Raw genomic sequence first — 14788 nt, 5'->3', positions numbered from 1 at the left:
TTTAAAAACAAAAAAACCAAAAAAACCCCAAAAACTCCAAACCAATCAACCAAACATCACCTCCTCGAACCAAAAGTAAAAAATGGAACAAACAAAATAACAACAATAGCAATGAAACCCCAGCAAGTTATGGGAATGATGATAGTAATTTCTATAAGATATTAATGAAATGACATTTAATTTTTATTAAAATAGTCAAAGTTAAATGCTCTCATCAGAAACAAAAGTACAGCCATCACTGATCCGTAAATATCGGCTTTGTAAGAGAGCCACCAAGGACCCTCAGAAACTCAAGCTTGGCAGTAAGTAGCACTTTCTGCTCAGACCTTCCATGAGTGAAACTGTGGGTGTGTCATGTAGAATAGCTCACTGACTAGCCTTGTCTCTCCAATGGTATGTAAGCTCTCTGGAAACAAACACACACCCTTGGGCACAGAAGACATTTAACAAACGCTTGCAGACTGGCAGTACCCACGCAGGAAGAAGCCAAAGAAGGGAGAAAACCAGCACAGGACGCCCGGTCCCAGCTGCCAGTCTGATGGCTGGTGATCAATCATTTTAACCTTAGTGTCTTCATTTATATAACGTGATCAATTGATGAAGATATGACAAAGACTGTTAAATACGTGTAACGGATTTATAAACCAGCTTTGCTGTTCTTGTCCCTGATCATGCCGTGTGACAGGCAGGGGCTGAGAACAGCCCCCCTGCAGAGGCGCTTTCTCCCACTCCCCTCCACTCACAATTCTAAGCAAAGCCTGAGGGCGCAGCAAGAGGAGTGAGTGCGCGACACGGACGGAGCGCCTCTGGTGTTTGCTCAAAACACAACGAACCACAGGGTGTTAGACTAGCACAGAGGTTCTCAACCTGTGGGTCGCGACCCCTTTGGGGGTCAAACGACCCTTCCACAGGGGTCGCCGGGTACTCGTATGTGGGCGTATCTGCATGTGGGCCTGGAGAGGATAGAGGAGCGGTGTCTCGGTTCCTAAGACCATCGGAAAATATGTGTTTTCCGATGGTCTTAGGCGACCCCAGTGAAAGGTTGAGAACCACTGGACTAGTTGGAGCAGGAAGAGAAAGATGCATGAATGACATGGATGGGAATTCTTCTCCCCAAATTGTGAGGAAGGAGTAAGTACTGCTTCCTTTTCCCTGAAGTAGCCATGTTCCCCAGTCTGCTCACACTGAAATGTTGCGGGTACTGTTCTGACAATGCTAATACCGCTTCTTGCTATCAGAACACGTATGTTCTCATCATACCAAATGCGTGCAGGTGCCCCAGCATCGCCACTGTCTCCAGCCTCTGTGCTCTGGCACACGGCACTCGCTGCCCAGGAAGCCAGGTTTGCTAATCTGGCAAAATGACTATTCGGCAGGTCCTCACATATCATTTCATTGTGACGATGACGAGAAGCTGTAGGAACTTTTGTTTATATTAATTAGCCGGTCAGAAAACTGGTTTCATTTTATGTCACTTGGCTGAAAGCTGCAGGCCCTATTGACGATGTTGAGAGGACTTATTGTTCTTTACAGCCCATTTCAAATGCGACATCTCCAGGAAGGACTCCGTGTCCTCCTCTGCTGGCTCATCACTCTGTCCTTTGTGCTCCGTCTCAGCTTGGTGCATATTTCTGGAGTTAGACTTGGCACATTGGACCACATTAACTCTTTCCCTGATTAGCTCGCCTCCTAAGTGAGCCCCCTGAGGACACGGACGATACGCCATCATTCCCACACCTTTACTGTCCAGCACACAGTTCTCAATAAGGACTGTACCAGCCTGTGAGGGGACATGTGGAAACACGTAATGACATATTTGGCTGTCACAACGACAGGAGGCAAAGATATTTCATGGGTATTCAATGGGTCAAAAGATGTTATACACCTTGCAGTCAGGACAATCCCACCTTGTGCCCCAAATGCTACTGGTGTCACACGCCACAGCATGACGACTCACAGCGCTCTTCACACGAAGGGGCACTTTATCTTCACAACAACCCTGTGAAACAGGAGTCGTCTCCCCATTTCCAGATAAAAATTACTACAACTCTGTAAAGTTTTCAGCAAGAGGTCTCATCAAATTCTGGCAAAGCTGGCATTTGAACTCTAAAGCTCTGACTCTACTCGTAAACCCCAGCTGAGGTAAATCCATTAGTGTATTATATTCCTTTTTTCCTAATTCCATATACAGCTACTTCTTGCAAGTATCATGCTAACTGAAATAAGTCCAATGGGAAAAGCCAAGAACCATAGGATTTCACTACTATACGCAACAGAAAACAGAAAGCAAGAAACGAACAAACACTCACAGACACAGGCAGCAGGATGGTGGTGACCAGAGGGAAAGGGGGACGGAGGGAGGAGAAGAGGGTAAAGGCGGTGAAATACATGGTGACGGAAGGAGAACTGACTCTGGGTGGTGAGCACACAATGCGATACACAGATGAAGTATGACAGAACTGTACCATTGAAACCTATATAACTTTTTAACCAATGTTATCCCAATCAATTTAACAAAATTTTTAAAAAATGAAAAAATAAAATACAGATACTTCTGGATTGAGCTCTAGCACTAACCAAGTGGGACTGTGAATAGGTTTACAGGACTAATAATTTATACATTAGTGTACTTGTAAAACATGACACTATAATCTTCATCCTATGTAGGCGCGTCTCAAGAATCCAAGTCCCAAAAGGTGACAGGAGAAGAGAGGTTACAAAGGTAGAAAAGTGCTACAGACTTCACAACTCGGAAAGTGCTGCAGAGTATTTTGGGAAGGGCCTCTACGTCACAATGTCTAGGACATCAGGGGACCTGGCTGCAAGCTCTACATCAATTGCATAATGAACTGACTCTCTCCCCATGGAAATGCACTGATTTTAGAAAGGGGATTAATAAGAAAATTGCATTCACTTAATAGAAACGAGCTTTAGAACCATCCTCGCTGGGATGCATCAATCTGAAAAAGTGAGAGTGATCTGTAGTTACATGAACTTGAATGTCAATGCAGAGAATTTCATGTGGGTTTGGGTTTTCAATAAGGCAATAACCTGACCTTTGACCCAACAGCTGGCTTGATGAAATAACTCCCTGGAGAAGGCCCTAGTGTAAAAGAGATGGCAAGCAAAGCAGAGCCTCAGCTCAGCGGAGCGATGTAACAAAGACGGTCCACAGAAAGGCTTTCCCAAGCATACAGGTAACCCAAACGGTCAGCCAGCAAAATACTGCTGGACAGCTTTCTCCACAGGAAGCAACTGTGTGAGTGTAGACCAGGCTAAGCAAAAAGTTTCAGAACTGCTCATTTTATCAGAAAACATTAATCCAGCATCTGGTAGAGCCACACCACCACCGAGGATGGAGTTTGCCCTTTTTATGGCACGAGAGAGGATTAAGAACTGGTACAGCGCTCGGAGACGTGCATTGGGTGCTCCGGGTTAGGGGCTATGGGGACACTGCGTGGGACACTGCGTGGTTTCTGAGAGGAACAAAACTGCAGTTCCAAAGAAGGCTGCCTGACATGACGTCAGCCACGCTTGTGTTCCCTGCTGAGTGCAGTAAAATGACTTCCCAGAGGGTCACCTGTCTTCTGTAAATGCTGCACTTTTTCCTAGAGGTTGAAGCGGTGCTAAGTGATGCTGCTTAGTCTAATAACAAAGGCCTAGATTCGGTTCTTTACAGTATTAGGAAGGGGGCAGGATTAACGCTCTGAGCTGCATCCTGCTGCCAGGATTTGGGCAGGGGGAGGGGGATAGCTGCTCTTTCATATCTTCTCACTTTCTAAACATCTTAACCTCATCATCAAAACAGGCAGCTAGTTTCTAACTTCAGAAAATAACTAGTGAAATCATCATGAACAAGCTCATTTTTTAATAAAAAGTTGAACCATGGCCCACTATGATCAAGCCTGCCAGAGCGGGCTCTGAAGAAATACACCTCCATTGTTCGTACAGGTAAGATGACGTCATGGGACTCAAACTAAGGCCAGTCACAGAGTTCCTGGTGAGGTCCCCAGTCTGAAACCCAAGGGCCACCAGGGGAGGGGACTCTTGAGGGCTGGCTGCAGACAAGGTGAGCAGGGCTGCGGGCATTCCTGCCACAGAACAGCACAGAACGCACCTCTGCAATCCCGAGCATTTGCCTGAGGTCCCCACCTCAGACCCACAGGCACGGCACGCTCAGTGCCCACAGCTCCACACACCTCCAAGCTGGTGGCAGCAGGAAAGGGGGAGCTCAGCCAGTCCCAGCTTGTAGAAATCGGTAATGTTCCTGAAGAATGGTGCCCCGGAGAACTGCTAGAGCGTGTTTCCTCTGTTTCTGCTTTAAACTGTGGGCTTTCGTTCATTCATTCCTTCTTTCATCATATGAAAGAATTTAGAAAAACTAGTAGGCGTCCACAAGGAAGGGTCTGTAACACAGTCAAATATTTTCAGCCCAATCTAGAGTTTAAAATCTTTAATATTTGTACTGAAAAGTATCAGGCTCTTCTGGCTGAAAGGGACAGAATTCACTCAAACTATTTCAAGTCAAAAGAGGCATTTATTGTAAGGCTAATGGGAAGGTTCACGTGAATCGAGGAACACATGCGCTACTGGGCCTCCCGAGGGCAGGGACAATGCCGGCTCTGTGGAGGGGACCGCTCAGTCTGAGCCCCTTCGCTGTCACAAAGCAGCATGGTCTCCCTATCTCCCAAGTGGCCTTGGCTAGTCCTGCGAAGCCTGGAATGAACACAGCCCGGTCACGGCCAGCCCAGAAGTTACTCTACCCGATTTTGAAAATTCAAACACACAAGAAAAAAATGAGTCAGAGGTTTACAATTTCCCAGTTGCAAATTCCCACCAGAGAAACTTGACTGGCTCAGTTTAACTTTCTAAGCTTGGTTTTAAGTCCGATATTGCCGGCTGTTTGTGAGTCAAATGTCCACTATTGGGTCGAACCGCTATGACCATGAGGGAAGCGTCCTACGGCTTCAATACAGCTGCTTAGAAGGTGCGTGGGCACAACGCCCAGAACGCGTCATTCTCACGTCACTCAGGAGAGAAGGGGACACAACAAATAGGGAAGGCGCTGAGGTGACCATGACGTGCATAAGATACATGTCCCTTTCAGCCAAGAGAAATGAAAGGGCCACGGGGAAGGAAGCCAGGGTGACGACGGATTCACAGAAAGGCAGGACAAGAGTAGAGGAGCCCAGGGGACACAGCAGGGAGCTGAGAACGAGAGCAGGGGAGGCAGGCCCGTCAGGCAGCTGAGTCTGCAGACAGTGGACGTGCATGCAGCACGACGCTCCTTCCAGGAAGAGCTCCTGCCCACTGCGGGCTGGTCGCTTCGCGGCCGTGACACTGAGACTGGGGCCCACCTCTTGTCCACGCTGCAAATTCCCCAAGGACAGGTCTGCTCTGAACGGCTCCCAGATGGGGCCACTCATTCCCACGGCCACGCGTGCACACCACTGACCCCAAGAAGGGGAGAGTTTCCCTAGGCACAGGAACTGGAAGCCCTGGATCGTCTAGAACACAGTGGGAGATCTCCTGCCCCCAGGAAGACGAAGCGCATCAGCTCGAGCCTGTGAGGACCACAGGGCCGAGAGAAGGGAAGCGAAAAACCTTCTGAACAGAGCATCAGCAGCTCTGACCACTCGCGCTGCCCACTGGGAGGCGTGAAGGCTTTGCAGAGGGATAACCCGGCCCCTCAGGCTGTGGACACGGCCAGCATGACTGCGCTCGGCCCTCGTTCTGGCGGTGGGCCACACCACAGCCGCTGGTGACCGTGAGGGGTAAACAGGGTGACGCCTGCCCGGCCTGTGGCACAGTGACTGGCCCAAGGACACAGTCAGTGATTGTTAGGCTCTGACGCCTTAGCACCTCAGAGCGCTCACGTGGATAAAGTGCAGGCAGCCGTTGTTGCAGGTGACTCTGGCGAGCACACTGTGTGTCTGGTTGTACATGCCCTTCCGAGGAAGCAGAGCTCCACCTCAGCTCATTCTGAATTTCCTTCTTTTGTTATCCTACTCAGTGACTGTTGTTTGGCCTGGTAAGGCTCATTTACTACAGGCAGCAAAGTGAACATGCCATAAAGAAGCAGGAAAGCACCGTGCCTAACGTGTGGGATGTGACTAGACAGGTGGACTTTATAGAAGCCACCGCTGGGGAGTGGCCTGCTCTAATCCACAGATTAAAGGGGTGACCTTTCCGCACTTATGTGCTCTGCGGCCAGGAGTGCAGCTCCCGTATGCCCTTGGGCCTTCTGAGCAATTTCAGGGACAGGACGTACAAACACACAGAGATACAGAGATGTAATGCAAACACTGCTGAGCCAGCTAGCAGAGCGGCCAGCAGGATCCCTGTGCGGCCCAGGTGGGATGGTCCCGACGTGCAGACACAGCCAAGGTGGCGTGTTCTCACACCGCTCTACTCCCTTCTCTCGGAAAAATGGTTTACTTCCGTGTTCAAACGGTATTTATCAAGATACCCTGTGATTTACAAACAGCACGTCTGCTATGGCCTCAGGTCCCGAGCAAGGTCAATCTATAGGGGAGCTAATGGCACAACAAATAGAGATCTTGTTAAGAGTGCACATGAAGAAAGTGCTACCCTGAACTACTCTCTAGCCTGATTTTTCAATGAGTTAGACGAAGACACACGTGTTCTACAGATCAACTTTAGGGCCGGCACAAAGTTAAAGAAAAAGAAATTAAATTAAAGCCCAAATCAGGGTCCAAAAAGGATCATGACAGGCCGGGCTCAGATTTATCAGGATGCAGTTTGACTTCAAGGTGAAAAAACAAATGTCCAAGTAAAATTAATAGACTATAGCTCCTTGGAAGCCAGAGTGACACAGACTCAGGGATTTCAAGGACAGTAACTAAGCAGGGTCACTTGGAAAAAAACAGTAGTAAGGACAACAAAACTACTGGTACTAGCACAGTGCCCTCTCTATGTGGGACACGGAAACACATATGCTTTTCACCCTCCCGGCAGCTTGCAGGCCCAGCCCTCACAGTAACATCACCATTGAACTCAGCATCTTCTACAGCAAAGACTTATGAAGGCTCAGCTCCTACAGCTACCAAGTGAAAGCAGAGACTCAGGCTCATATCTGACTCCAGAGCCTGTATATTTTCCACTCGATCTTCATGTTGACCAGACTCTTTCTCTATGAAAAACTGTGTCCAGAGGGACAATGAGGGGAGATAGGCAAGGGTGACAGAGAAACCGGGACCTGTCGCTCTCCAACGGCACAGCCCACAGCAGCTTGGGGAGTTACCCATGGGAACCCGTGTGGTCCCTGAGTGTGTGTCGAGGCCTAGAACACCCATGCAGTAGGTAAAGGCAGCCCAGGGGAGACTCAAGTCCAGGATGGTTTCTGATGGCCTACGAGGCCTGCCGCTTCTCGTGAACTACGCAAGTCCACTGCGGCCTGAGGGGGGCCTGGAGATGCGGAATGCCTGAGAGTGCCAGCTCTCGCGGTTATTACCACACCCACTAGGAACGACTGCTATCTTTAAAATGGTCCCGACACCTATATAACGATTTCAAGTTTACGGAGAACTCTTCCAATATTTCAACTGACCCCCAGCGGCACTGTCTGGCGAATACAACGGCTGCTGATCGCAGATGAGGAGACATGCCACGGCATCACAGCACTCACCCCAACTCTCCCACTAGTAACCAGAGGGGTAAAGCTGGAACCCAGGTCTGTCAGGCTCCAAAGCTGGTGCTGTTTCCATTTTATTAAAGTGGCTCTCAGGAGAAAAGACAACAGACTCTTGGAATTTTTTTCTGTTGCATCTTGTGGACAAGTGAAGCACTGACTTTTGTTGGGCTAACTAAACATTTAAAAGTTTTCTCAGTGGTATAAATAAACATCTACCAACACCTCTCATTTAGCCCTAGAAATGAGAGTCCTCGCACAATGTGCATCAATCGTACATGCCACATCTCAGGAGCACAACACTGCTGAAGCCATTATGTCTGCTGCTGTGTTCCAGATGGCCAGGGGCCAAGGGCGACATAGGAGAACAGGAAGTACATCCTAGGTATCGGGCTTGCGGGGCACTCAGGACAAAGAGCGATCTATAGTGAGGGCCTAACCATACGTCACTGCCCGGCACCCTGCCTGGGACTCCAGACTGTGGCTGTCTTGGCCTCTGACTGCTTCCCCCGTGTCAGGGACTCCACATTCCACAGCTCAGACCCTGGCTACCATACTTACTCACGTCTTCTCTATTCGTAACACAAAGAGTTAGCCTGCTCTTACTGCTATTCCTTTCTGCTCCATGTCTGTAAGCTGTCAGAACTGCCCAGGAGTTTGTCAGTCCTTCCTGACGAGGGTCAGAGAAGGTCATGGACCAGAGAGATCGCCCTGGAAGGCTTCTGAGGCTGCATTTCAGTTTTGGAAGTGAAGTCGAGCACCTCTGTTTTTCTCCCGAACAGGAGAAAACAGGAGTGTAAGCTTTTGCTCTGCAAGCCTGAGTACACATATAATTTTCTTCTGCTCTCCCATATGGAAACCATAGGGCAGAAATGACTCATAAATGAAACGTGAAAGACATTAAAAAGCTGTACTCACTTAGGAGGAATTCGTGAAATCGCGTTCACATTTGTGGCTGGGACCACTGCTTGCAGGATGTGTTCAAGGGCCGTTAACCCGCCAGCAACTTGAAATGCAATCTGATCTGCTACATTCTAGACAAAAACACAAACAGAAATTAGCTCAATTTCCCAGGCATAAAATTATAACCAAATGAAATATTCAGTTGTAGCATGACACATCCTGTGGGTTCAATTATCCTGCAGATACTTACTTGTTAAACGCTTCCGAGGAACTGGAGGTGAAAAGTGGTGAACGCAGAAGACTGACTGCTGTCCCCCACGCAGCTTAAGTTAGTGGATGAGACCAACATTAGTCAAATAATTCTAAATAAAGTGAATTTCAATTATGGGAAGTGCCTGAACAAAAGGAAAGGTGCTGTATGAGATCGATGGTGCCCCACGGGTCAGCAGAGGCTGCCCCGAAAAAGTCGACGTTTTGAGACAGGTCAAAGGGGCGGGGAGGAGATGAAGCACTCCAAGCAGAGGGAAACCATTTTATACCGAAATTTGGGGCAGTCCTTTAAAAACCAGAGTGCTGTGTGATGGTGGTCACCAGCTAACAAGACACAAAGATTTCCTCTCCGAGGATGTTTTCCTTCAGGGGCTGAGGAGTAAATCTAATCTCCAACTATTCGGCTAAACTTAAACCTCTTTCTTTTTTACCCCTTCAGCTATTTTAGGAAGAATATTAAGTAACCATTTTAGAAGTCAATCTCTGATTATGTCTATACATTTTCTGAATTGTTTACAGATCTTGTGGGAAGAAACTTCCTCAAGTTCGTTGTCTCCCTCTGGCGTGGAGAAGGCAGGGGCGATTCCACGGAAATAGGAAGTATAGATAAGATATTTGGTAATATCCCAAATGCATCAGCTCTGAAGCGGGGACAGGCACGCCCACAGTGACGCCCGGCCTGCCACCACGGCCTTGAGCAGGTCCCCAGAGAACGACTGCCCCTCACCCTCAGCTCCAGGCTCTGAAGATCCCACTTCTGCCACAGCTGTCCCATCCTGCCCGACCGCGTCCCTGTTGCTCAGGCTCACGGCCCCCTACCCAAGGTCCTGCAACAGCCTTCTAATTGGCACAGCAGATGCGCTAACCAAATACTCTAGGCTAAAAGTCAGGGCTTTTCTCTTTTTTTAGATTTTCACTCCATTGTGTGCAAATGCTTCGAAAAGTACAATACCAATGAAATACTAACAAACGAGGAAAAAAGATGTACTAAGTAGAAGCCCACATGTAAAATATCAGATGCGACAGACACGAAATTCAATTAGTCTGTCACTTTGCTACAGCTGACTCCTGTCTGTGTGTTTATGTTGCCATGTGCTAGTGACAGTGGCCCTGGCCCGTGGACTCCTTTCTCACTAGCCCCGCTCTGGATGCTGGACATGCAATGATGTGGTCATGTCGCTCCGCTTGGAGCACATGAGTGACGTCTTTCTCCCCGCCTCCAGGATGGGCCAAGCCCTGAGCACAGCCTGGGCAGCCCAGCCTCTCCCGGCCAGACCTCCATGGGAAGGACCGGGTCACAGTCATGTCTTTACTTCCTGGCTACTGGGCCAGTTCATCATCATCGTCGCATCCCCGCTAAACTCGGGACTTCCTGAGGGCGGGGCCTTGTGTCCCATCAAGTACTGGGCCCTCAGTCAGCTCTGGGAAGGAATGCTGGCAAGCGCTCACTGAACACACCGAGCCAGCAGTTCCTCTGGTCCAATCCCAGGACAAAACCATCCACGGCTGTCCCTGTGTCGCCTCGGAGAAGAGTCTGTCACTGGAGTGGGGCTTCCGGACCCAGCTCGACAGTCAGTGTTCAAGGCTGGGGGACATCTTCACCTTGACCTCTGTACCAACCACTGCACTGAGCGGAGATGGCTACAGAAAGGCTTTGCACTGAAGTGGGGTGCAGTGGTGAGTTCAGCTCCCCGAGTCAGGAACAGTATATCGCACCTCAAGCCCAGCAGACGCCTGGTGTCTGTGATCTGTCCCCAGGGATGCAAGTGGCACTGCTGGTCCTGCAGCCCCTTCCAGGGGAGGACTGGCCAGCCTGCAGAGGTGGGGAGGGGCTGAGTCAACACAGAGCATCTCCGTCTATACACACCCCGATGCCTTCACAGCCAAACCAAACCAAACATGTCTGAAACCTTCCATGCAGAGCCAACAGCATGGACGTGACCAGGAAAAACTGAAGACTCTCAAAGTCAACAGGAAAAAATAAGCCAATTTCAGGAAGATCAAGGCCACTCAAAGCCAAATGTTTACTATTGTGCTATTGAAAATTGATGTTTCAATTTAACATGTGTAGCTTTCCAAGGAAATAAAGCAAAAAGTGAAATCAACTGTGAAATAAAGAGCGCCACCCATTTCCCCTGGAGTTGAGGGGGTTCTGGATTAGAGACGCCGTCTGCTGCCCACCCTGGGTGCTCTCCTCACAGGCGCAGACGGTGTTCAGCGTCCCCCAGCTCCCCCTCCATACCCACCTCACCCCTCTTCTCTGCCCTGCCTGGGGCCCCAGGTTCTGTCTGCAGCCCTGGTCCTGGCACAGAGCGGGATGGTAAACACCAGAAGGATGAGTGGCTGGACAGAAGGATGAACACGGAAAAAGATTTCTCTCACAGCGACAATGTCCTATGAGGATGACAGATGGACACGGCAGCGATGTGAGCGGAACCAGGAGACACACCTCCCGCCGGACCCCATTCTCCTCTTTGTACGTAAAGGCGGATATGCTATCCCATGGCCTCGTCACCCCAGGGGACAAGCGGGCTCATGAGGCGCCCTCCAGATTTCAAAACTAAACCACATTCTTAAGCATGTGGCATTCGCCACTCCATATGCAAATAAAACATGGAGATCCCTTTTACTCGACAATGCAGGGAGCCTTAAAGGCAGCCCAGAGCCTCCCATGTCTCTTGTTTCCAACACACTAACGTGCCAATTGCCTGAACTTTCCACACACTGCTCTCTTTCTATTTCTGGACGTCTGAACGCCACAGTGACACCATGTCCCGCAAACACACCATATTACTTGTCCCGATCCCTGTCAGCATCTAGGAAAAAAGCAAGTTTGCTAAAAATACTTACCCATGATTAGCCTATCCAGCCAAACTGCCACCTTTCAATCCTTTAAGACCCAGATGAAATGCTGCCTCGTTCATGAAGCCCCTCAGCTACAGTCGAGGGGCTCTGGACTTCTCTGCACTTCCCCGAGGCCCTCATCACCTTTGGCATCCTCCCAGAGGTGTTCCGTGTCCTAGGCTGGAAAGCCGAAACTCTCCTGTGTCTGCCTTCGTGGTCAGGGCGCAAGACACAACGCCACGGCACCAAGCGAGGTGTGTCCCATGATGGAAAATCCTCCGCTAGAAAGGTGACCTTTAGTTTCTCCTCTGCCTTTCCCAAATGCTCTGCGCTCAGGCATGTGACACCGGAACCTTATCCATAAAGAGCTTTACCGTCCTTATCTGAGTAAGACAAAAGTACCGTGGGGGTCAGGTGTGTGGCTCTACCTGCATACCTGGCAGGTACCTGGCAGAACACCTTAACAGCCGGGCCTTCCTAGAAACCACCCTCTCTCACTGTGGGACTGACAACTGACAGGATTAGCAGGACCCTTCTAATAACCCAGCTTAGCCACGGGCCACCAAAGGGCCAGCAGAACCCAGCAGCTTGCATCCCAATCCCATGGTCTGAGAATCCATTCAGTTATCAAGGAGAGTAACTGTTATTACCTCTCCCAATCAAACGAGAGGCAGCTGGTAATCTCTGGCGGCCACCGGGCTGCTGGCCTTTGTGCCTGACTTCTCACAGACACGAATTATGTTCTCTGTGAGAGGGAGGGCCTTCCGGCCTTTCAGGCAGAGGTGGCAGATGGGAGAGCCTGTGCACGCTCACTCGCAGGGTGGGCGAGGTCTGTTTCGAGCATCTAGCAGCACCTAAGGTGGGCCTGTTGTACTCTTAGAAGCAGCAAGCAGCCTCAGCTGCCCCTCCTCATTCCGTTGTGTGGTTTGTCCCTTGCAGGCCTTCGTCCTATGCCTGAAACGGACATCAATGTGTAGGCTCAGCCTTTAAGCTGGAGACACTCCCATCTGAAAGGACTCCAGCCCCGGGGTCATGAATATCACAAGGAAATTATACATTTGTGGAAACGTGGTGCCAGAAAAGAGTAAAATCATAACCCACAGTGTGAAGGCGTAAGGTAATAAGGTAAGTGGGGATGACAGAGGCTGGAGAAGCGTTCTCCACATGAGAGGAGCAATTCCTTCGTGATGCTAATCAGAGCCTGGAGCTTCTGGAAGGCCCTGTGGGAGCTGGAAGGAGCTGAATCGTGCGTGTGGATCTGTGTGGACTGAGTGGGATGAGGGCAGGGAGGGTGAGGGGCTGAAGGACGAGATCAGGACACCGGACCTAAGTGCTCCTGTCCTTCCGTGTGAGCCGTTATGAGAGATGACCAAAGGCGAGTGTACGCGTCGACTGCTGCCGCCGGCCGAACTCCCTCCCAGGAGCTATCTTGCTGTCCCTGGGCCGCCAGCTCGCGAGGCTGCACCTGGTTGGGTGACAGACTGAACCCAGGGAAGGGCAGTGCAGGGAGGCTCGTGCTGCAGCGAGCGCTGGCACTGAGGACGTGGTCCCCTTGACCAGCTCTTCAGGGCGCCGCGGGTGCAGGGTGGACACTGTTCTGAGTTACCGCCACCAAAGGACCCAAACTGAAGGCCACACGTACCAGGTTCCTCATGCAACCCCTGTCTCCTCCCACCTCCCCACTTCCTGGCTACCTGTAGGCTCACAGCCCACTTGTGGAGTCTTGCCATAGCAGTCCCCCTTTCCCTCTGTTCCTGCATCTTAAGTGTCCTGGACGTTTCCAAGTTGGTGAGCAAAGGAAACTCGGGACCATGAGACCAAGGAGGCTCTGTGTTGGGGTAGGGAGCAGCCTGGACAAAAGCAGTGACATGGACGGATCCCAATGCCGGGTCTGAAGACAAGAGGCTCTTCTCCAGCAAGGCGGCAGGGAGAGAAGGGCCGTGTGGGCCTATTCTAGCTCTTAACTCATTTTTCTATCATTTCATGGCTAAGCCGACCACATTGATTATCTATTTACTTATTCACGAAGTGACTGAGAGCTCTCTGACAGCTGGGATGATGTTTACACAGGGTCTACCAACAAGCAGGTATTCAATAAATATTGATAAATCCAAGAATGGAAGTACAGTCTAGCTTCTGGGGGTTCTAACTTCAGAGAGTCTCCTAAAAGGAGAGAAAACCCATTCATCTACATTGAGAAGGAAGAGGCCTACAAACAGCCACGTGCCTGAGAAGCCAAGGCCAGGTAAACGGGCGCTAGACCCGGGTAAGAGGCAGGGGTCGCTGCCAGTGCAGACACGGCCCTGGTCCTGGGCCTGCCTGAGGGGACCAGCCTTGGCCAACTGCCAACCATCTCTGCTGATGTCCTCACTGGTTTGTTTGCCTGTTTTCAAGGAAAGTAGTGACCTAGAACCTTTCATGCCCTTAAGGAGAGAGGGGGAGCGGGAGTGCAATTTTAAGGTGGGAACGGGAACCCAAACTTTGCTTTTCTCAAAGGGCCATGCTGGAGGGCTAACCTAGACTGTGTTTCAAGGGCTCACCTGGGGTAGGTAGCCCCCAGGCTGCTACCCCAAATGAGCCCTCTCCACGGCCCTGTTTACACAGGGGGTCAGCACACCCCTTCTATAGATGAGAGTCCAGGTGCAGGAGTCAGCAGTGCCGCGTTCCCTTCTTACAGCCAGTGAGCGGCCAAGCTGGGCGTTAGGTTTCCCTGACAGAGCCCACGATGGACCTGTAGAAAGACTGCGGTGGGAGAGTCGTATGTGTGGCTGTAGGATCACGCTGGGCTTTTGCACACTTCTCCCTAAATATCCCAATTCTGTAAACAATTCTGTAAAATCTTAGACTTGATACTATTTAAAATATTTAAAGGAGATTTTGTTTTGAAATCATTTTGGATTTGTCCAAGAATTTCAAGGATTGTAGACAGTTCCTGTTTGCCTTCCTCCAGCTCTCCCTGATGTTACCACCTTACACATCATGATGTCTACAAAGCTAAGGGGTTACATTCAAGCTCTACTAGGAACCAAACTACTGCCTTTATTTGGATTTGGCCTGGTCTTCCCACTGACTCCTTTCTCTGTTTCAGGGTCAAGTCCAGAATTCCGCACTGCATCCAGC

The 14788-nt window shown here is 50.1% G+C and overlaps 1 protein-coding gene across 1 annotated transcript in view; it reads right to left on the bottom strand.

The window, feature by feature from the left end:
* SCAPER (S-phase cyclin A associated protein in the ER) overlaps positions 1-14788 on the bottom strand; it is a 233864-nt gene that overhangs the window by 66491 nt on the left and 152585 nt on the right. Inside the window, exon 24 of the mRNA XM_019640002.1 lies at positions 8570-8685. Within this exon, the coding sequence (XP_019495547.1) occupies positions 8570-8685 (116 nt within the window). The remainder of the gene's footprint in view (positions 1-8569; positions 8686-14788) is intronic.

This window comes from Hipposideros armiger, unplaced genomic scaffold, assembly GCF_001890085.2.
Source record: "Hipposideros armiger isolate ML-2016 unplaced genomic scaffold, ASM189008v1 scaffold_48, whole genome shotgun sequence".
NCBI classification, from domain to species: Eukaryota; Metazoa; Chordata; class Mammalia; order Chiroptera; family Hipposideridae; genus Hipposideros; species Hipposideros armiger.
Note: the sequence above shows the minus strand (reverse complement) of the source record. Positions and strands in the feature narration are given on the sequence as shown.